A 23,434-nucleotide genomic window follows, 5' to 3' on the forward strand; every position below is an offset into this window, starting at 1 on the left:
TTCACTAGCCATCTCTCTCTCCAACAGAATCTCCAAAGCCTTTTTGTCACCTCCTTCCCTCTACACTTGCTAGAACCCTGGCAAACCTCCCAGATTCCTGCAACGATCCCTGCAGCATCTCCTAGTGCCTGTGAATAGCACAGACATCCTCCTCGTACTAATGGTGGCCGGCTCACTCTGAGAATGACAAATGCGCTCCCATTTTCCTGCGTATGCCATTTAACTCTGCCTACCCTCTCCACCTACATTTCCTTCCTGTCCTCTCCCTTCTCTTCTTCTTCATTCTGAGGTATGATTTGGTGGAAAGAGCACAGATTGAGAATAAGAACTGGAGTTCACTCCTGCTTATTGGCCATGTGACTTTGGGCAGGTCCTTTTTCACTTCTCACACTTCCATCTGTAAAGTGTGACAGTAACTCCTGCTCTACCTGTCTTCAAGAACAATCGTTTGGAACAAATATGGAAGCATATATGAAAGTGATCTGAAAGCTGTGAAAGAATATTGGCTGTGTTTGTATTTAATTCTTACTACTCTTAGGCTCTTCACACACACACGCCCCTCCTCAGGGCAGGGAGGGTTTGCTGTAGTGAAAGCAAGCCCTGGTTCTCACCCATTGCCAGCACCTTGATGGATCAGAAAAGAAAACATGGAGACAGGTGAATAGGCAACGGCAATGAACTAACTACTGTAATTCTTTTCCTTCTTTCTGTAGGCATCCATAGGCTTTTCCTCCATTTCATCCAAAGCAACGGCAATGCAGAAACAACCTTCAATACCCATCTGCACCCCACCCCACCTACAGGACACTCTCTTCACTCCTGATTTCACTACATACTTCTAAATCATCCAGTCTTCTGTAGCCACAATAATCATTCTCCTTATTTACATGACAATCACCCTGCCACTGTTGACTGAGCACCCACTACGTGTCGAACAGAGCCCCAGACATCCTGCACAGACCATCTCTCATCCTCACGGCAACACAATGTAAGGATTATCAGCTCTGCCTTATAGGTTAGGCTCAGAGAGATTAGGCAGCTCACCCAATAAAAGATATAGATAATAGCTCTTGCTGCTTCCAGACCAGGCATAGAGACTGGGGCAGCAGGTGCACCTCCACTTCCTGCCTACATCTGCTAGCAAAGTGGTTTGTATTGTTTTGTTTTTTGTAAAACTTTTATTTTAGTTTCAGGGGCACAAGTGCAGGTTTGTTATACAGGTAAATTACATGTTGTGGGGGTTTCGTGTACAGATTATTTCATCACCCAGATAATAAGCGTGGTGCCCAGTAAGTTGTTTTTCGATTCTCACCCTCCTGCTATCCTCCACCCTTAAGTAGGCCCTCATGTCTATTGTTCCCTTCTTTGTGTCCATGTTTACTCAGGGCTTAGTTCCTACTTACAAGTGAGAACATGTGGCATTTGGGTTTTCTGTTCCTGTGTTAGTTTGCTTACGATAATGGTCTCCAACTCCATCCATGTTGCTGCAAAGGACATGATCTTGTTCTTTTTTATGGCTGTGTAGTATTCCACAGTGTATATGTACCACATTTTCTTTATCCAGTCTACTGTCATTTGGGGTTTGATTTTGTCTGAGATAGGGTCTTGCTCTGTTACCCAGGCTGGAGTACAGTGGTGTGATCATGGCTTACTGCAATTTCAACTTCCCGGGCTCAATCAATCCTCCCACCTCAGCCTCCTGTGTAACTGGGACCACAGGTACACACCACCATGCCCAGCTAAATACTTTTTTTTGTAGACACAGAATCGTGCTATGTTGCACAGGCTGGTGTTAAACTCCTGGGCTCTAGCAATCCTCCCATCTTGGCCTCCCTAAGTGCTGGGATTACAAGTGTGAGCCACCACACCCAGTCAACAAGGTGTTTTTATACACAAGATTTCTATCATTCCATCTATTAATAAAATTCCTCATTAATAGCCTATGAATGTACAGCCATAATGACATAAAGTATAAATGTTTCCTTGAAAAAAGATTGATGATTCAATACAGTAAATATATTCACTTTATCTCTTAATGTTTAATGTAATCAATGAATGTAAATAAATCCATCCTATTAAGAAATAATACTTGTGTTTACAATAAAGAAACTGGCAGGTCCCACCTTATGCATATGATCAAAGGGAATATCATCAGTAAAAGAATAAATCAATACCATGTGCCTCTTAATATGATACACTGAGAAGAACCCAACATCACTTCTGAGGTATGTCTATCAGAGTGCATAAACTGAATCTGATCATTCAGAGATATCACACAGACCCAAACTGAGGGACATTCTATAAAATAACTGGCCTATACTCTTCAAAGGAGTCCCAGTTGGGAAAAGAAACACTGTTCTAGATTAAAAGACACTACAGGAGATGTAACAACTCAGTAATTCTGAACTGAATCCTGGACCAGATAAATGACATGAATGGGAAAATTGGCAAATGTAGCAAAATTCAAATAAGATCTTACAAATAATAGCATTACATCGATGTTCTTTTTTCTAATGTTGAAAACTGTACTGTTGTTGGGTAAGAGAGTGTCCTTGATTTTAGGAAATATACAGTGAAGTATATTTAGAGGTAAAGGGCATTCTGTCTGCAACCTACTGTGGAATGTTTCAAAATAGAGAGTAAGAGAAAACATATATGAAAATCCTTGGCACAATTTTTCTAACTTTTTTGTAAGTCCGAAATTATTTCATAATAAAAAGTAAAAACAGGCCAGGCACCAATGGCTCGTGCTTGTAATCCCAGCACTTTTAGAAGCCCAGATCAGAGGATCACTTAAGGTCAGGAGCTCAAGACCAGCCTGGCCAACGTGGTGAAACCTCGTCTCTTCTAAAACAACAAAAATTAGCCGGGCATGGTGGTGGGCACCTGTAATCCCAGCTACTCAGGAAGCTGAGGCAGGAGAATTGCTTGAACCTGGGAGGTGGAGGCTGCAGTGAGCCGAGATCACGCCATTGCACTTCATCCAGCCTGGGCAAAAGAGCGAGACCCCATCTAAAAAAAAAAAAAAGGTAAAAACAAACAGGACAAGTTCTCAACACTTGTAAGTATTAAATAAATGTGAATTGAAATATTCCTACCCACTGATACCTAAGCAAATCGGTGGATCCAATGGGGCCAAGGGCCTTGGGTCCTTGGCATGAAACCCATCTTATAGCCTGATATTAGAAATTCTGGGACCTGCAAACAACATCCCAGTCTTTCTACTTCACAGTGGTTCCACCCAGAGACAGCAGTGATGTGATACCCTTTACCTCTTTCTGATAATGACTAAACATTGTACTGTTTAGTTAATTGCTTACTTAATTTCATGATTAAGAAAGTACAAGCAATAATCTTCCAGTAAATCTACATCCAGTGAAAACACAGGCAACCATAGGGAAAGAACTGCCTATTACATTTTTCCTCCTCATTCCTTCCTATGGCCAGTATGTTTTTTGGCTGAGCAGTAAGCATTCAGACATTTGCATACAAGCCCCTTGCCCTCTGTCCTGCCATATGTGGGTTTTATTTTTTATTTTTATTTTTTTGAGATGGAGTCTCAATCTGTCGCCCAGGCTGGAGTGCAGTGGCACGATCCTGGCTCTCTGCAACCTCTGCCTCCCGGGTTCAGGTGATTCTCCTGCTCAGCCTCCCGAGTAGCTGGGATTACAGACAAGTGTCACCACGTCTGGCTAATTTTGTATTTTTAGCAAATAAAGGGTTTCACCATGTTGGCCAGGCTGGTCTTGAACTCCCGACCTCAAGGGATCCTTCCGCCTCGGCTTCCCAAAGTGCTGGGATTATAGGTGTGAGCCACTGCGTCCAACCCATATGTTGGTTTTAGAAAGCCACAGAAAGCACATGAATATGCGTGTGAGTGTGGTGCCTCAAGTATGTTATCACTAACGTAAAACTTAGACATCAGCCAACTCTGAGGGTTAAATGTTCCTGTAGAAGATGCACACAGATTATGAGACCATCATTCTCAGCAAACTGACACAGGAACAAAAAACCAAACACCGCATGTTCTCACTCATGAGTGGGAGTTGAACAATGAGAACACCTGGACACAGGGAGGCGAACATCACATACTGGGGTCTGTAGGTGGATGGGGAACTAGGGAAGGGATAGCGTTAGGAGAAATACCTAATGCAGACGATGGGTTGATGGGTGCAGTAAACCACCATGGCACATGTATACCTATGTGACAAACCTGCACATTCTGCACATGTATCCCAGAACTTAAAGTATAATAATAAAAAAAAAGAGTTGATGTGAAACATGGGTAAAAATAGCAAGATACTGTCTTTAATACAAAGAAAAGGATATAATAATAACTCATTTTGATAATCAAAAAAAAACAAACAAACAAAAAAGAAGATGCACACAGCCCTAAATATCTACATTCAATTTTAACCAAGCCATTGACTCCCTTCCTCACCTAGTGAACTCAGCACAGTAAAAGATGGAACACTACATGGTTAAGCTTTCAAACTCCAAAATATGGCTGGAGACAGGCCCCTCAGAAAGTCATAGGAGAGGCAGTGATGGCTACGAAACCTTTTCTTCTCATGCACGAAGATAGTGAAAAGTTAAAAAAAAAAGTTATACAGCTGCACTTAGCTCTGTTCTCACGGGTCATTATTAGCATGTTCTCATTTAGAATATATAGAGTGTCTTGAGGTCCGGGAACATCCAATCTTATATTACCCTCTACCACACGCCTGCAGTCAGACAGAATTGCTGTTTCACGGACAGAAAAATTAGAGCCAAAGAAAATCAAGATGATCCCTAAATAACAATGTCAGCAAAAGAACCCAGAATGAACCAAATTTTCTGCCTGTAGGAAGAAAATAAATATCCTCAGTTTCTACAATTACCACACACACCAAAAAAATTGTTTTGCATAATAAATTACCAAAGAAGCCACATCGAACTTTTTCCATTTTCTATTTTTTCATAATTTAGAGGAGTCAATCCAGATGAAGACAAGATCATCTACCCTCGTGGAATTATGTGGATCGCAACAAAAACATCACATTTTGGCCAAACATGAGTATGATGGGCCTATGCTTCTCTCCTGCTAAAGCATAGCACTGGTGGGCTCCATGGGGCTTTCTACGAACAGCCAGCCACAGTACCAGCCCCTCTTCTCCTTTAAATATGAAAATTGTTCATATTAAAGAAAAATGCACCCTGAAAATTATCTCTTAATGTTGGTGACCAGAAGAAAGGAGAAGAGAATGCTGTTTATGACAGCAAATTTCTAATCAACATGGTTGCCTCCGTGCCCAAGAGCCCTGCCCACAGGCCTAGGTGTCATTTAAACACTCATGTATCAATGGACTGTCTGTTTCTCTTTGAAAAAGAGCAAACTGATAAGACAAAAATCAATGGATCAACATCAACAAGTAGCCTCTGAGGAGCAATCTATACCACAGAAACCAGAGCAAGATCAACTGGGAGGCGCGATAGTGAACAGGAGAATGGCCGAGATCTCAATCAAGACAGTCTAAGAACAAATAAACTAACAATTCCCCTGAACCAAGTTTTAAACAGAAGTTACTTAAACACTGAAACAACCTAAGACAAGCAGAGAATCCTACAATAAAGGTTTTCATCTCAGTGCACAGGGTGATTAAAGTAACATTTACTTTCTAGCAGCCATGTCTGCACGAAGTTTCCCATAAGGATGATCATGGTTGTTTACCAGAATCACAAGCCAGAGCAGGGGTTGCGGGCAGACTGCCCACACAAAAGGAATCCTAGGAACACATGTATGCCAAGCATTCTGGGGGTTCAAATGAGTGGAAAACAGTTTCAAAGGGCTTTTCCTTGGCACGTGATCATTCGGTCAGTAAACATTTGTGGGCGCTTACTATGAATGAGAAATGCACCATGATCTATGCTGTCCTGGGCAGTGTATGCCCAAGAACCCACAGGTGAGGGGTGGAGGGTAGATGATAACCCAATTGCTCATTAAAATTAGAATTATGATGGGAAAACAGCCAATATTATGAAACTAGAGAGCCAGGAAAACATCAAAACAGGCCACTCTCTTTTCTCTAGGATGCTTACAGAACTAATTTTAATTCTCCCTTTACTCCTGTGTGACACTGAGCTGTGCGGCCACCTTGCATTTGAAGGGATGGATGATGGAACAAGACCTGAGGTTCATCTAAAAGCAAAGAGCAAGTAAATAGCAGAAGACATGGTTGAAAAATCACATCTCATAGAACTCTAGTTGCTTATTAAGATAGATGCAAACTGGGGTTCAGAACACACAGCACACTAATATGTAATAAGTTTTTTTTTGTTGTTTTTTGTGGTTGTTTTGAGACAGAGTCTTGCTCTGTCACCAGGCTGGAGTGCAACAGCGCAATCTCAGCTCCGACTCCCTGGTTCAATGATTCTCCTGCCTCAGCCTCCAAAGTAGCTGGGACTACAGGCGCCAGCCACCACACCCAGCTAATTTTTGTATTTTTAGTAGAGATAGGGTTTCACCATTTAGCCGGGATGGTCTCCATCTCCCGACCTTGTGATTCGCCTGCCTCAGCCTCCTAAAGTGCTAGGATTACAGGTGGGAGGTGGGAGCCACCATGACTGGCAAAGTGAGTTTTTTTGTTTTTGTTTTTGTTTTTTTAAAAAAAGAAAGAAATGAAGGTTACAGCCTGAACAGATTCGTCATTTTTTTCAAATTTCAAAAACCTCCAAAGGAAAGTATGGGTTACACAGTGGGAACCACAGATGGTTCAGTTTGGCTGGAGGTTAGAATGTAAGACTGGAAGTTGAAATAGTGCCATAAATTTAAGGCTAAGGATCTTGGTCTTTATTAGACAGGAGTTATTTTTTAAATTCCTATTTTTTCATTTATTTGCTCTTCTGGTTGTTCCTGTTTAATTTTGGAAACCACTTTTGAGCAATTAAGTGATGTGACCAGAAAGTTAATCTTGTAGAAATGCCTAAGAAAGAACAGAAAGGAAGAATGGAACAGTTAGAAATTTATTTCAATTGTCCAGTTAAAAATAGTAGAGAAAAAGGTTTCAACCAAAATTGCAGAGGGAATCGTAGAGAAGATGTGGAGAGCAGTTAGATGGGAAAGACAGGGTAGGGAAGAGGGCTCACATATAGTCCCAGGGTTCTGAGGCTGGGGGGCTTGGAAAGAAATACAGAGCACAGGAAGGTTAGGCTTGGGAGAGAAGGTGGGCCCTGTGGAGTCACCGCGATAGGGAGGCTGGCAGGCCACTCAGCAAGGAGCTGGAGTGTGAGGCCAAAGCTGCAGAGAGAAAGGGGCCTGGAAAACACCTCTCAGGGACCAGCTAACAGGATAGGATCACATGACACTTCCAGCAAAAGAAGTGTGGACCCAAAAATAAGAAAAAGTCCTTTGAGGACATGTACTATATAAGCTAATGGCTTTCAAATGGCGTTTTCAACTCTGGCTGACATTTTAAATACTTGATCAAAAGACCCCATGCTAGACTCCAACACTCCTGGGAATCTCCCCAGGCACCTCCTCCAGACTTCTGATAGGAGTCCTCAAACTCCAGTGGCCTCAAACGAAAGCTTTAGGTTTTCTGCCCTTCCCCTTCAGATATTCCACTCTGATGGACCATCTGCTCAGCGCTCCCTGTCCCCTCAGAGACCAACTGGGCTCATATCTCCAAAGTCAACACATCAGTCCTCCCCAACCACAGTCCAGAAACCAGCCAACCCCACAGAATTCTTCTGGTCCAGGAGAGAAGCTCAGATACCTTCACAGAGTGGGACATTTCTTAAAACCCACTTGAAAATCCATTTAAAACAATTCTAAAGCATCAGCTAATGCATTTTCTACAGAATATTTTAGAAAAGGCAATATCTGGAATTTAACATTCAGTTATGTATACCTTGGCAAGATGAGATAAAATCCCTAAAACACATTTCTTTCCCATTTTTATTTACAGCACAGACAACACAGATTCATGTCAGCTTTCTCTGTAACTGTAAATGGGGGAAAAGAACCTCCTTTTTAAAATATGTTACTATATACATATTTTTAATTATAAATATCTAATTTAATTTAAAAACCAAACTAAACCAAACCAAAGGTTAAATTGTATTAGGTTTCAACCACGATGAAATCTGTAATTACAAATAAGTTTCTGGAAAAATATGTAAATAAATACATACATACATACATACATACATACATACATACATGCCATTTTAAAAATCTAAAACCTAGAATGGAAAATTTTTCAGCTAATCATTACCATAATTTAGTTAACATAAGGTAAACTAAAAAAGGGACCATAGGTCTTTTATGAGGAAAGAATGCTATCTCACAGCTATTCAAACCATGAAAACTTGTGCTTTTTATCTTCATCGTTACAAACTGTATCTAAAAAGTGATCATGCCTCTTCCGTAAAACCCAAAGGAAAGACGTTCAAGGATATTTTACCTCTCCGGTATTTAAACCTCATCATATCCCCTCCTTTCTGACCTTCTTTAAGCAAAGCTGATAAAAGGAAAAATGAAATCATTTGAGATTCAAATTGTTTCCACACCCAAATGTACAACAACTAGCTGAGATAACCAAAAGGCAAATGCAGTTATCTGAGTAATCACTAATGAGATAGCCTCTGAATAGCATATCCTGCATATGTGGAAATCTTTTTCCAATTTTTCTACGGGTTTCATTTCCCTGGGGACTGGTTCCCACAGGGTCATGAAGGCTAATGGCACTTACCTTTTTGGCTCTTTGGGCTATGTCTGGTGTTCTTGTAAGCAGCTTCTCAATCAGGTACTCTCTGTTCTGCAAAACAAATATTCCCAACAGTTTAACATCAAATACGATACATATAAATTCACAGTGATTTCAAAATAGCTTTACTTGGGTTTTTAAGCATGTTACCTTGGCCTTCTGGAAGAATTTGCATTTTAAAAGTTCTGCTGCTGTGGGCCTGAAAGATCAATAATAAATTAGAGTTGAAACAATGACCACTTAATAAATGCACTGCCTTGACGAAACAATTTAACCTTAAGAGTATTTCTGGAAGACCAATTTCAGGAATAGCAAAACTCAGAACCAAATTCATCATAGGCTGGCACCAAATTAAATTGTGCCAATTTTCTAGTTCTTTCCAAATACCTCTACTGCCAAACAGATAAACTTCTTTATGTAAAGTGCTTGGGGCAGAATCAATTTTCCATCCTTCATCCTTACACTTAACTAAGTGAATTCAGTGTTTCTAAAAGGTGGCAGACTGACACATCTGTGAGCTAAATTTCTATATTTATTAAGAAACCATACAAGCTACTATATGACCCTGTCAAAGAAAGCATACTCTACTGTGCTCTGTGCTTCCCCAAGAGCAGCAGGTACTGCAAGCGGTTCACACATCGTGTCCACGCTCTGTTTGCCTGCTCAATAAACCTGTCTCAAGTGCATATGGACTGCTGTTTGCCAGGTGAAGGTAAATGTGATCGTGATTAATAAAATGCAAATTCATTTAGAAGCATTACTAGATGGTGTGATTATTTCCTCATGGTGTCATTCAACTTGCTTCTCTAGCCCGTATTTCCTGTAAACTCTAAGTTAGGTCTGAAGGCTTGAAGAGATTTAATTAAGCATTTGGGGCAAGAATACTTCACAGATGATGGCACACACTTCTTACAGCAGCACCTCAAAGGCAGGTCCTGTTAGGTCACTCCACTGTTAGTGATGCTAAATTTAACCATCAGTCCCCCCAAGCACCTAATCTCTCCATTGCAAAGGTCATGTTTTCCCCCACTGCAATTAGCAAGTGTTCTGTTGGGTAATACTTTGACATTTTATGAATATCCTGTTCCTGAAAACCTTTCTGCTAATTGTGTTCATATCTTTGCCTTCAATAATTATTTCATAGGAAGTAGCAGAATATTGAGTTCCTACTTCTATCTTCCTTGTATACTGACTGACATTCTTACACAAAGAATAGCTTCCTTCATCAATAGTTCCTTCCAAAAACGCAGCCATGAGAAAGAATCAAATAACCAGAGAGTAGGGTGCTGAGCAAGACGACTGGTCTGATTTCTTTCAGGGAGATTGAAGGAACTGTTCTAGACTCAACAGACTTTACAAAACATTAAAACCGAATGCAACACACAGCCCTGGACTGGATTCTAGGCTTGAGAAAGAAGATGCAGAAGCTACAAAGGACATTTGGGAATAATTAGAGATGTGTGAATATGCTAAATATTAGATAATTTTAGGAACGTACTCTTCATTTCCTTAGGTGTGGAAAAGTACTGTGGTTGTGTAGGAACATGTCCTTGTTTATAAGAAATCCAAGCTAAAGTATTAAGTCTCTTACTTTCAGAGTTCAGCAAATAAAACATAAATATCACAATTATAGAAAATGTTAATAATTGTTTAATCTAGGTGACAGTATAGAAGTAAACAATGCACTACTTTTTCATCTTTTCCATATGTTTTAAGCGTTTCATAATAAGATAATGGGAGAGAAAGGAGGAGGGATGCATTATTGAATATCATTAGGTATTATCTTAGGCAACAATTACCAAACACATAAATAATATTGTAGCAGGGGGTGGGGTGGGGCAAGTTTAAAAGGAATCCTCATGCTTGAAACAATTGGAAACTGCTGCTTTGAAATCAGGAAGCTCCACTAAAATATTCCCAGGGATCAAACCCAAGCATAGAAGGAATTAGAAAACGTCATCAAGTGCATCAGTACACAAACTGTGTAAGTCTATAGGGGCCCCAGAAACTATTTCTGTGCAAAGAAATTTTCTGTTTAAATCATTACTGCTTTTTTCCTCAGATTTCAAGTGGAGCACTGGTTGCAGTTAGGTACCTGACAAAGAACCCTGGCTCTCCATATCTACCAGCTAATTGCTTTGAGTAACTAAGGGTCTAAACAACAGGTAGGCCATGAATCTGCACCTGTTATAAACAGGTCTTAGAACTAAACACTATAGCATAACTCTTCCACATGATTCAACTTTGGTTGTTATTTTAATGTATACTTTTCCTGATCACCAGCAGATGTTTTTGCCTCTAGCTACTCCAAATTCATCCTTTCATTCTCTCAGTACATATTTACTAAGCACCCACAGTTTGTCAGGCATTATGCTAGGTGGTAGGCATACTATAGTGAAGATGGCAGACATAAATAATACCTCCAACAAGTCACAATCTAGCAGGTAAGAGCAGAGTGTGCTGCTCGACAGCAAGAGGGGCAGCAGCACATTCAAACACCTTGGAGGAAGGAGAAGGGCTCCTGAGGGAACATGTAGTAGAACCACTTTACAGTGGACTCCGAAATGGACCAAAATATCATGTTTAGGAACCTCACAACATGAAACAACATTTTAAAAACTAAGAAGCATACAAAATAACTTGGATTTAATTTTTTAAATGTGAAAAGAACCCTATGAAAATCACAATGATGAAAAAAACTCAAGGCCACTGTTCTGTTCAAAGGCCTCATCACCTCTGGCTAATATAGTTAAATAAAACAGCGCCCCCAGCTAGTGGCTCACTACTTCTCCCTTGCTACTTCCAACCCATCATCCATCATCCCCACTGCTTCCCAAATTAGCATCTTAAAAAAAAAAAAAAATCTGATCCTCTTTTACCTATCCTGATGCATTTCAGTGGCCTGAGACAGAAGCAAGTCTTCTAGGCCCTGACTTCTCCATCCTCATCGCCCCACAACCCCAAGAGATGCCACCCTTGAACTGCAACGATGTTCTCACTCATCTCTTGCTCTTTCATGACAAAGCACACACTGCTTTTCTTGCTTCCAAATTTTTCATAACCAACTGGCACACCCTCGCTCATCAGTCAAGAGCCAATTTAAATGTCATCTTCAAAGATACCTCTCCTAGCTCCTGCAAGCAGAAGGCACTGCTCCCTAACTGGCACTCATGCTCCATGCTACCCACATTCCCATCATGTATTTATCTGTTCCTATGTCTCCCCGCTTCACTCCACTAGGATACGAGTCCTTCCAAGGCAGGGACCTCATAGGATTCCTTTGTATGTTTCCAATACCTAGCACAGAACAGAAACTGCTAAAGCTCAATTTGATACTATAATCAAATATGGGGGAAAGTGATGCTGCTACACATTTGGACACAGCACTACAACTCCTGGAGCTAGATTCAGTTAGCACCAAAATCTAAGCATCTGTTCAATACGGTGGGGAACAGGAGAAAGACTTAATAAAAATGAGACCTACGCTAGCAAAAAAAGAGGACAGAGGAAATGCCCAACGTAAGGAAGCAAAGTGCCTCCCTGTCTCCTCTGCACCATACCCCCACCAAAAATCCTCCTCCCCACACACGAAGGGTCAAGTGTAGGATGATGTAGAGAGAAAGCTGGGAAGTACCAGGGATACCTTGAGATACAGGGCTGGGAAAATACTTTGCCTTCTCCAGCAAGGTCATTGCCATGGTAACCAACAATGTAAAAGGGAAAAGCATGCTACAAAGGAAACTCCTTTCTCTGCACTCCACTCCACTCTTAGCCTTCATCAGTAAGTACAAAAACACAATCAGGTAACAAAACAGAATTGGTTTAAACAAGCCGCCTTCTTTTTTTATAGGCTTGTTAAGTAATAGGTAATTCCAACTTTAGAGAGTAACTAAATAGCAGATCAGAGGTTTCTCTTTGCTCAAATCAGCTGAAGTGTTTATCACTTTGGGATAAACTGGAAGAAATTAAGAAAATGACAGAGGGGCCAGGCACGGTGGCTCACACCTGTAATCCCAGCACTTTGGGAGGCCGGATCACTCGAGGTCAGGAGTTCAAGACCAGCCTGGCCAACATGGTGAAACCCCATCTCTATTAAAAATACAAAAATAAGCCGGGTGTGATGGCAGGTGCATGTAATCCCAGATACTCAGGAGGCTGAGGCAGGAGAATCACTAGAACCCAGGAGACAGAGGTTGCAGTGAGCCGAGATCATCACAACATTCCATTCCAGCCTGGGTGACAAAGCAAGACTCTGTCTCAAAAAAAAAAAAAAAAGAAAATGACAGACGGAAGACAGTGAAAGAAAGTGTGAGAAAAGCAGAGGTGCCTGCTGCCCATTTGATTTCAGGGTTTTTTTTTATTTTCCTCATTTATCTATTTTTATTTTATGCCATAGTGACTACCAATGCCTGGCTAATGTGGAACCACCAGTGCCACCTACCTTTTAGCTGAGTACTACAGGAGAAAATTCTGCAAGCACAGTCACATCTTACATGGCCACTAGCAAACATCAAACAATTCAGCACAATGTAAGTACCAACAGTTTTATAAGAAATGCTAAAATGTTACCAGTAACCAAAATAATGGTCCAGCCTTTGAATGATGATTCAATTTTAAATCCTTAAAAACAATGCAGCAGTCTGCAAGTAACAACATTCTCAGAAGAAAATCTCTTAAAGGATTCAGCTAATACATATGGATGAACCAAAGTCCACTGAGACTTAAAATAATTTTCAAAAGACTCTAGATGAATATGATATAGTTTAAATAGTTCTAACAATTTGCATTAATAAGTTCCAACAGCCCTTTGACCTCAAGCAGAGCTGCTTTCCTCCCCACACCACTCCCCACAAAAGAAATATTCAAGTCATATTCCTTTCTTAAGGATTTATCAATGCAACATCATCCCCCTTGTTGCTTAAAAAAAAAAAAAAAGTTGGTTCTTTTTACAGTTGCTAGCCACACAAAGCCTGTAGTCTACAAGATTAAGGTTCTTTTATTTTTAAGAAATAGCAAGATGTTCTGGTATGCAAATATAAGCAACTCTCTGTCTACGCCAATGCAGAACACAGACTCAGACGACCCAAAGGGCTGCAACACCCCAGCTCTCTTTTATGAGGAAAGTCCCATGAGTTCTCAAGGTTGACAAAAAAAACCACAGCCTATTCTCAGCAGCCTGAGAGTTGATGCATATGAGTGAATCTGTGCTGGTCACTGTTTTCTCGCAATATTTTTTCACTCACTGCTCGTAAGGTACTCGGCAACACCAGGGCTTTGGCACAAGTAAATTGCTTTCAGATTATAGGTAGATGATCTACATTTAGGCAACAGAAATAATAAAAACTGGCAAAAATTTTGCATTCACTCTCCAACCTACTCAAATCTGATTTCTGTTTATTAAACACTCTTCAATGGGTCCAAATCACCCCCAAATTGCAAGTTCCCAATCATCTCTAGTTGTTCAAGAAATGGTACTGAGCATATAATACAGACCAGACACTGGATATAAAGATAAGCAGCACAAGTTCTCCTAAAAAACTTACAAACTTTTGAGGAATTGGGGTGTATAAATCAATAAGAGTACACAGTGTAATAAGTGCTATAAAAGATATATTTTCGATATACTGTAGTTATTGCATAAAAGTTTCAACAACTCCACTTGGTCAGGAAAAAAAAGGCAAATAATGAATGGCAATCTTTTTTTTTTTGAGACGGAGTCTCGCTCTGTCGCCCAGGCTGGAGTGCAGTGGCCGGATCTCAGCTCACAGCAAGCTCCGCCTCCCGGGTTTACACCATTCTCCTGCCTCAGCCTCCCGAGTAGCTGGGACTACAGGCGCCCGCCACCTCGCCCGGCTAGTTTTTTGTATTTTTTAGTAGAGACGGGGTTTCACCATATTAGCCAGGATGGTCTCGATTTCCTGACCTCGTGATCCGCCCGTCTCGGCCTCCCAAAGTGCTGGGATTACAGGCTTGAGCCACCGTGCCCGGCCATGAATGGCAATCTTAACCTCATGAGTACTTAAGAGACTCCCTGGGTACTGTGCTATGTGTTTGAAGTGCATTCTCTCTTCCCATCCTCATAGCGATCCTATGAAGTGGGTTTTTTCAGGCCCATTGTACAGACAAGAAAGCTAAGTCATACAGATCTTGATAAAGTAGAGCTAGGAATCCCACCCACAGGTACCTAACTTTAGGAAGATGTAGCATCTGAATCAAGCATAAAAAGAGGGATAGAAAGGGGACAGAGAAACGGCAAGAACTCTTGAATGACAAAAGCAAAGGTAGAAAATATTCCTGGTTTCTTTTATTATTGTGCAGGAATTCAAGGTTTACTTATCAAATTAGTCATGGATTCATATGTTGAAATTGCAACCTATCTAAAAAGTAATTCAACAATGTTGCTTTTTTCCATTCTTACAGGTCATAGATTTTGCCCCCCCACCCCCAATCAACCTATGTATCTTTTCATTGTAAGAAAGAGCTACCTGGGAAGGTGATGTGCCACTAACAGTCTACAGCTGTTTGGTATAGAGAACAATTGCACAATAGTGAGAACAGATTAACTTACAGAGAAAATATCTAAAAGAAGACCTTAAACAATTAATGCTTTGTACATCAACAATGTTTTTAAGAGAGTAGTCTCTGAATGAAAGATTTGAAGATTTTGAACATATGGTATACGACTCTCCTCTAAAGAATATATATATATATTTTTTTCTGGTGGAGTAGAAGGAACCTGATATTTAAACTCATATAATGAATAAAATCCAGAAAGACTTTCAAGATTATTAAGAAATAAAAATGGGCTGAGTGCGGTGGCTCACGTCTGTAATCCCAGCACTTTGGGAGGCCGAGGCAGGCAAATCACGAGGTCAGGAGATCGAGGTCATCTTGGCCAACATGGTGAAACCCTGTCTCTACTAAAGTACAAAAAAAAGTAGCCAGGCGTGGAGGCGTGCACCTGTAGTCCCAGCTACTTGGGAGGGTGAGGCAGGGTAATCACTTGAACCTGGGAGACGGAGGCTGCAGTGAGCCAAGATCACGTCACTGCACTCTATCCTGGTGACAGAGCAAGACTCTGTCTCAAAAAAAAAAAAGAAAAAAAGAAAAGAAATAAAAACATTTTGTTAAATATAATGTATGTCAATCTAATTTGTTTTGACCAAATCACATACAAATCTCCTAAAGAAATATACTATTATATCATTAAGTACACTAACAATTCTACCCTAAAGAACAATTTTCTTAAAAAGCTGGAATTGTGTGACATTACAAATCACAACCACTAGGTGGAATCTCAATTACTGTCGTTCAAGAATCAGGAAGACCATCAGTAATAATCTAGTACTAACTGGAAAGACAAGAACTTCTCTTGCTGGGCTATGAAGGATCAAATTCTGTTTTCTTGAAGATGTCAAAAAATTTTACTGAAGATGACACAAAATTCAAGGGGAAGATAAGCAAATGTTGGAAAACAAAATTAGAATCTAAGAGCATTTCACCCAAATGGAGGTTGAAGAAGTAATCTCAACGAAAGATCAAAAAATTGTGGAAGAAAAACAAGTCCTACAAATCAAATATAAATGACAAATGAGATGTTTACATAGAAATAGTACATAGGTATGACAAAGTAATCATCCCTTTTACAATAAATAATTCAAGATGGCTAATAGCAGTCTTCATTCCTGGCTCCATGAGAAAAGTGACCAATACGGAAAAAATTCAAGGCAAATTCAGTAAATGTAAAGGAATGAAGTGAGCAGCTACAAACAATGGGTACAATTATGGAAACTGTTTAATCTAGAGAAGGCTTGCCTACTCAAACAGTAAGTTACTGTGTAAAGGCTTAACAAGTTTCATAAAAATTTAAGATCAAAATAAAGGAATCACTTCTAACAGCAGAGTCCTTCCCTGAAAAAGAAGTTTCAGAAGAGAAGTCAGTTATTACATTTTAAAATATAAGGAACAAATTGGATCCTCAGGTGGATTAGGATAGACAGGAACTTCTCAGAGGCCTCTCGCGGTCTGTGCTAGACTAACGCCATATACAACTAGGTACCTGCAAAGGGACCTTACCCAGGCAAGGCCGTTCACATAATTAACAATCTCCTCTAGGTGACAAAGAACAGAGGGCTCCATGATCACTAACCAGGATATTTCAAAGTCACAGAAATTAAGAAGGAAGCAAGGAAATCAGAAAGCAGACACAGTACAGTGCAGGGCAATAACCAAAGAATAAATAGGAAACACTAATGTTAATTTAAGGCCATTTGCTTCTGTTTACATGATTAATCTTTTTAAGGTAAAAAAAAATTTCCTTAATCTTCTTTACCGATAATCTTTTAAACAGCACCAACAACTTGTTCTGCAACTAACAGGAAGCTCATGCAAAATTCAACAGCTCTGCCTAGTTTAGACTGGAGCTAGCAGGATATTCAAATCCTGAGAGGTCAGCTCAACCTACACAGTGCAGAGTATTAGCTCAGCTTCTGAATGTAGCACTGCCAGTTTCTTTTGATTTCTGTTTTACTTCATTTCCTTTGATGACAGAGCCCACACCTAACAAGCACAGTGAATCTTATTAACGCCACAATTCTTCCTCTGCCTCTCCTTTATTCTTCACCCACTTCTTTCCCCCTTGGACCCACACTGTCTTCCACTAACAGGTTGGAAATCTGGGGACCAGAGCAGGGTTTCCCAGACAAGAAATACCTTTCCAGTGTCCTCACAAAGCCTTTCCCCATCTACAAACAAAGCTTTGTCATGGCTCAAACCAGGTCATTAACTCATCCACTAAGTTTCACTTACCTTTTGGAAGGATCTTTCTGAAGACACAGTGAAAGTAATTTTCTAAAGGACTTGCCGTACTTTTTCATCATTTCTTTATCCTCTACCCCTGTTTCCAAAGTGGGTGGATCATTTTGCAAAGTCAACATTAACACCTGCAGCAGAAACACACATGAAGACAGAATCTCAGTACAGCAATTGCTACAATCTAGTTTTGAATTTTTCATAGAAGTGTAAAAAACCATCCTTGATTAGATACAAAGTGCTTTCCCATGATTTTAACTTTGCAGAAACTGTGTATTGAAAGTATCCATTGCCACTGCAAATCTGTTCATGCCCCCTTTAACCTTTTTGTTATTCCATTGACAGAATTTACAAAATTTGCTCTATGTGTTGAGAATGATCCCAGACAGAGCTTCCTGGGAACTGGCTCATGTACCGCCTCGAGGAGCACGTAGCTCCAGCACAGGCTGGTTGGGAAAGCGGGTGGAGGAGAGAGAGAGCCAGAGGCATGACTGTTCATGTGTACAGGTCATTCATAAGTAAGGAACTGCCTGTACTCAAGGCTTCTGTAACACATTACTGGCCCTAAAAATAAAACCGCAACATCCCAGGAGGTAACATGATTTCCTTTAAAAAAAAAAAAAAAAAAAGAGAAAACATACAGAAAATTGCTAAAAGACTTGGCAAAACTGAGAGTAAGACACTGAAGGATAGCCAGAATATAACTGAGTGGCTAAAAACTGTCATCAAATCCAAAGTCCTTGCTGCTTTTGGAGGGGTACAAAACAAAATAAAAATACAACTTTAAATCAAAAAGGTAAAAATTCCACTCTTTCATACTAACTTCAAAATTATTTGCTTTAAAAAAAAAAAGTGGAGGGTGTAGAAAACTACTAGCCTGTACGATGAATAAACCTCATTAATGCATAATTCAGCCTTAATTTATGCAAATGCTATACATGTCAAGCTTCTTTTCAAACACTTTCACATGTGTGAATAGATGAAGCGTGAAAGTGACGGCTTATTGTTTGTGGAGGATAATAGCCCACAGGAGAAAGTGGGGGACTGAGAACTCTGAAGAAATTCCTAGAGGACTTCAGGCTGGGAGTGCGACTTTGAATTCAGGTGGGAAACACTAAGAAGAGGCGAAAGAAAGAAAATGAAGAAAGAAAAACTGAATGAAAGAAAAAATCCTTCAGCATTACTTCAGTGCTTTTTCTTCAAAAGGTCACTTCAATTGTTTATACTTCAATTTTAAATTTTCTGCTAACAAAATCCGGTATATGTATCCACACACACATACACTAAAATCCTAACTATGTTAAATATATATATAGAGAGAAAACAATAAAATGAATTACACTAAAACCTTAGTAGAGATTGTCTGTGGTTGATGAGATTACAGATGATTGTTTTTCTTCTTTAGTCTGACTTGCATATCCAAACTTTCTACAATATATTACTTCTTTTAAATCAGTAAAACTCACTTTTTATTCTTGGGTTTTTAAAATAAATCCTCCCAAATTTTTCCAATAACCATGAAAGAGTCATAGACCATACTCTATGTAAAACAGCATTATAATTTCACTAAACTATTTCAGCCTCAAAACAAAATCCAGTTGGGTAAATTAGCCCTGATACCACTATCTCAGAACTAAGAACAACAACGAGGTATAAGCCAGTTAAAAGAACAGCAGACACGTGAAAATAGCATCCTAAAAACACTGTGGCTCTCTTGTATCAGATGAGTTGCCAACATTACACTAGGACAGCAGGGGTAAAAATGTTATAGTCCACTTAAAAAGCAAAAAAAAAAAAAAAAGGCCTGAAAATCTGGGAAATCCATTTGCAGACATGACATCACCATAATCTATTTTGAGATTTTCTTTGGGAACCTAGCATTTTTCTGCTATCAAAAGAGTAATGACCAGCATTTGTCATAGCTATCAACCTCCATCGACCAATCTGATCACATTATTTTCTCAACTCTGTGCTGAGACTATAAAGCAAGCTTCAAAACTGGGAATTATGCTACTTTTGTCCTATTCTGTCCACTGAGAAAATCAGACAATGTTCAACTTGGCTGTGTTCCTCCATTAATTCTCCTTGGGTCTAAGAGAAGGATGAAGATGTTGAAGACAATTAGAAAACTGATTCCATCCAATCACATTTCAACCCCGACATAGTATTTCCAACTGTAATTACTTTCATGGGAGGATATTTGTGATAAGGCGCTGCTCCTGTTGCTAACTCAATGGCAGTTATTCCAAAACTCCACATGTCAGCCTTGAAGTCATAGCCTCTCACCTAAGAAAGTAAGCAGGAAAAAAAAACACAATCATACGGCAGGCATGTTACATATCATCAAGTCCATATCATGTCAGAAATCCACAGCTGTTGATGTATAACTTTTATATTCGTTTGCTAATTAACTAGGAATCAAGAATTAAATCTTAAGTTACATGATGCATTCTACTAAAATGCTAGATACAAATGAAATGTTAGTGTATTAATGATCTGTACGATTATACTATGTTCATCAAAAAGTCACTTTATTGTTTTTTCACCTGTTCCATGACTTCAGGGGCCATCCAACATGGGGTGCCAACGAATGTTTTTCTTACTTTATTTCGGGTAACATCACCCCCTGTTGCTAGGAACGCACTTACTCCAAAATCTGAAAGGGAAAAAAAAATCTCCTTTATTTTATGTAAGACATTATTGCTTATAAATTGTGATTTTTTTTTTTAGCATGTCTCTTCTTTGTGAGCTTCACAGTGGTGATGAACTGTTCCGAACATGTCTACAGCACTCTCTCAGGAAAAAAAAGGCAGATCTGCCCTCTGTCATCCCCTACACCTTGGGGAACACCATCACTGGTAATGGGCCACAAGCCCGCCAGTCCAAAAGCTTAGTATACCAAATTAAATATAAAGGGCCTTAGCTTTTAGCTGAGGTATATAAAGATAAGATACATAAAACCAACATGCCTGAGTTTGTCTGTATGCAAAAAACCTTAGTCAGCAAAGACTGATATTCTGGACAATTTTCATAAGTACAGATGAAATGGATTGTAGAAGTAAACAGTATTTTTCTTAACACTCAGTATATACTAGAAGTTAATTTTATGAGAAGATGAATTAATTAGGCATACCGTACAGGTTGAGCATCCCAAAATGCTTGCGACCAGAAATGTTTTAGATTTTGGATTTTTTCTCATTTTAAAATACTTACATTATATACTAAGTTAGTTAAGTGCCCTCATTCAAAAACCAGAAATCTAAAATGTCCCAATGAACATTTCCTTTGAATGTCACCTCACATTCAAAACGTTTCAGAATTTGGAACATTTGGGATTTCAAATTTTCTGATTTAGGGATACTCAACTTATATATACATACAGGCACATGTGCAAAAATTCTATTTGTATATACAGTACAGAAGGGAATGCCTGGCAATTATTAATGCACTATTCTTGCTTTCATTTTTACACAATGGTTAAAAGTAGTTAATAAGTTAAAGTACCAATTACTCAAGACTAGTGTACCTATCAATGACAGCCAAGTCAAGGACTGCTTGATAGTGAGCTGGTGGGTAGTAATAAAAACACGTAGTCAACACCTCAAAACACCACAGCGCACTGTGCAGTCTGAGCCTCTGCAAATCGTTCTCATATACTTTTCCTTCGCTGGTCCCCTTTGTTGGCTGTCAGGGTGACAGCAATTACCAAAAAACAACCTCAAGTACAAACCAAGGTCAAAATGTATTAGCATTTGCTGTAGGCCTATAAGGTTAGCTTATGCAATTGTGACTTAATAACATTGTAACCAGTTTCCTGAGTAGAAATATATTGAATGTTGAATTTTATTTATATTTAAATTTACTAGTACTCCCAACAGGATTTCAATTACAAATAAAAGGAACGAAAACTGACAAATGGAGTCTTTGTTCCAACTGCTACTCTCATGTTCATATTGAATAAAATTATATATTTTTAAACTGCTATATAATTTAATATGCATATATGTTTCCAATTCTAAAGCCCTTTTAATTCTTATACTGCAGCCAGAACACTGAAGTCTTGTGAAAAGAAATCTCTGTAACCACTCAGTCTCCTGTGGGTGGGAGAAGATACAATTCATTCTCTTAGAGAAGAGTTAGGTGAATTGAAATATGTGTAAGCATCTACTATATCTGCTGGAAAAAAAATATATTTGATAAAGCTTTTAAAGCTACTAATTTCAACTTAATTTGTATTTCTAAAAAGAAGTTCAACGATGAATCCAACATTTCATTTTTGTTAAAATGATTTTATAATACGATAATATGAAATAAATACATATCATCTATAAATCAAGGATACAGGTAAAAGCTGCTTTAAGGAAAAATTGATTCTTTTAAATGCAATTGAAGCAACTCTGCGCCCTAACGTCTCTTCCTAAAAGATATAATCCAGGTAAAAATCCATAGTTAACATTAGATATATTTTCACTTCCTTAAAAATACTACCTGCTTATATTACACATTTTAAAAAGTTAGACAAACAGCTGAAAAAGATGTATAGTAGCAATTTATTACCGACAATACCCTTTCAATATATCTGTCATGATTCATATATTTATTCAGAGCCTCCACTTTGAACACTCACTTTAAAGTCTCAAACAGATGGTTAAATGTCTTTAAAACTCAGAACAAAAATTTCAGGAGCAGAAAACACCAATCCTAACATCTACTCCCTCTATGACTACAGAATAAATACACAGTTTGCTCCTATGTATGGCTGATGTGTATATAGATTATATGCACTCAGTAACAGAACATTTTGAGTAAAGCACATAGTGTGCTTATGTTATATAAACAAAAAATTGGTATATTCTGTTGAGATAGCTTGCATGTGACAGTTAGAACGAGGTGGCAGAACAGTAACAGTGAAAAGCCGTCCTTGTTTCCTAAGGGGTACATCTATACAGCCAAAGGGAATGGAGCCAGATTCACTTGGGTCCAAAACCATGGACATTTCTCAGGCAACACGGAATCAAAGGCTACACATAAGGTTAGCCAGTCCATCTCCTGACTGCAGGAATAACTGGAGGATATGGGTAAAAGCTACTTTAAGAAAAACAACAACAGCAGCAGCAACAAAGAATGCTGTCATCCTAATAACAAAAAGGCTCTAACACCTTCTGAATCCATCCACTTCTTTGCTTCTCCACAGCCACTGCCTTCATTTAATCCACCATTACTTCTTGCCAAGACTTCTGCGGCAGCCTCCTAAGTTCCCATCTCCCTTCCTTCCCCAGATCCAGGCTCCAGCGACCAGGCCTTTCTATGTCACAGGACTGAGCCCTCCTTAAAAGTCTTTCAGGCGGGGCGTGGTGGCTCACACCTGTAACCCCAGCACGTTGGGAGGCCAAGGCAGGTGGATCACGAAGTCAGGAGTTCGAGACCATCCTGGCCAACATGATGAAACCCCATTTCTACTAAAAAAAAAACACAAAAAATTAGCTGGGCATGGTAGCACATGCTTGTAGTCTCAGCAACTCTAGAGGCTGAGGCAGGGGAACTGCCTGAACCCAGGAGGCGGAGGTTGCAGTGAGCTGAGATCATGCCACTGCACTCTAGCCTGGTGACAGAGCAAGATTCTGTCTCAAAAAAAACAAAAAACAAAAAACAAAAAAAAAAAACGTCTTTCAAGGCTCCCTGTCCCCTCAGGAAAAAGTCAAAATCCTTCAGCATAACAGGTAAACCTGACTGCCCTTTCCTCTTCTGCCCTACCTATATCACTACTCTCAGATTCAGATGGTAAGCTCCCTACTGAACGACTTACTTTTTATTCCCTGATCCCATCACCTCCTTGGCCTTACCAGCACTGCCCTTGCACATGATGCTTTGTCATC

At 39.5% G+C, this 23,434-nt stretch overlaps 1 protein-coding gene across 3 annotated transcripts in view; it reads right to left on the reverse strand.

The window, feature by feature from the left end:
• Positions 1–23,434, reverse strand: part of STK39 (serine/threonine kinase 39) — a 292,156-nt gene that overhangs the window by 164,998 nt on the left and 103,724 nt on the right. For all 3 annotated transcript variants that reach the window (XM_045367192.2, XM_065525612.2, XM_065525613.2), the window contains exons 6-10: positions 20,105–20,214; positions 19,743–19,844; positions 17,556–17,689; positions 8,898–8,946; positions 8,733–8,798 (exon numbers count right to left, since the gene is read on the reverse strand). In XM_045367192.2, coding sequence (XP_045223127.2) covers positions 8,733–8,798; positions 8,898–8,946; positions 17,556–17,689; positions 19,743–19,844; positions 20,105–20,214 — 461 coding nt within the window. The remainder of the gene's footprint in view (positions 1–8,732; positions 8,799–8,897; positions 8,947–17,555; positions 17,690–19,742; positions 19,845–20,104; positions 20,215–23,434) is intronic.

The sequence above is a fragment of the Macaca fascicularis genome, chromosome 12, assembly GCF_037993035.2.
Source record: "Macaca fascicularis isolate 582-1 chromosome 12, T2T-MFA8v1.1".
Taxonomy (NCBI): domain Eukaryota; kingdom Metazoa; phylum Chordata; class Mammalia; order Primates; family Cercopithecidae; genus Macaca; species Macaca fascicularis.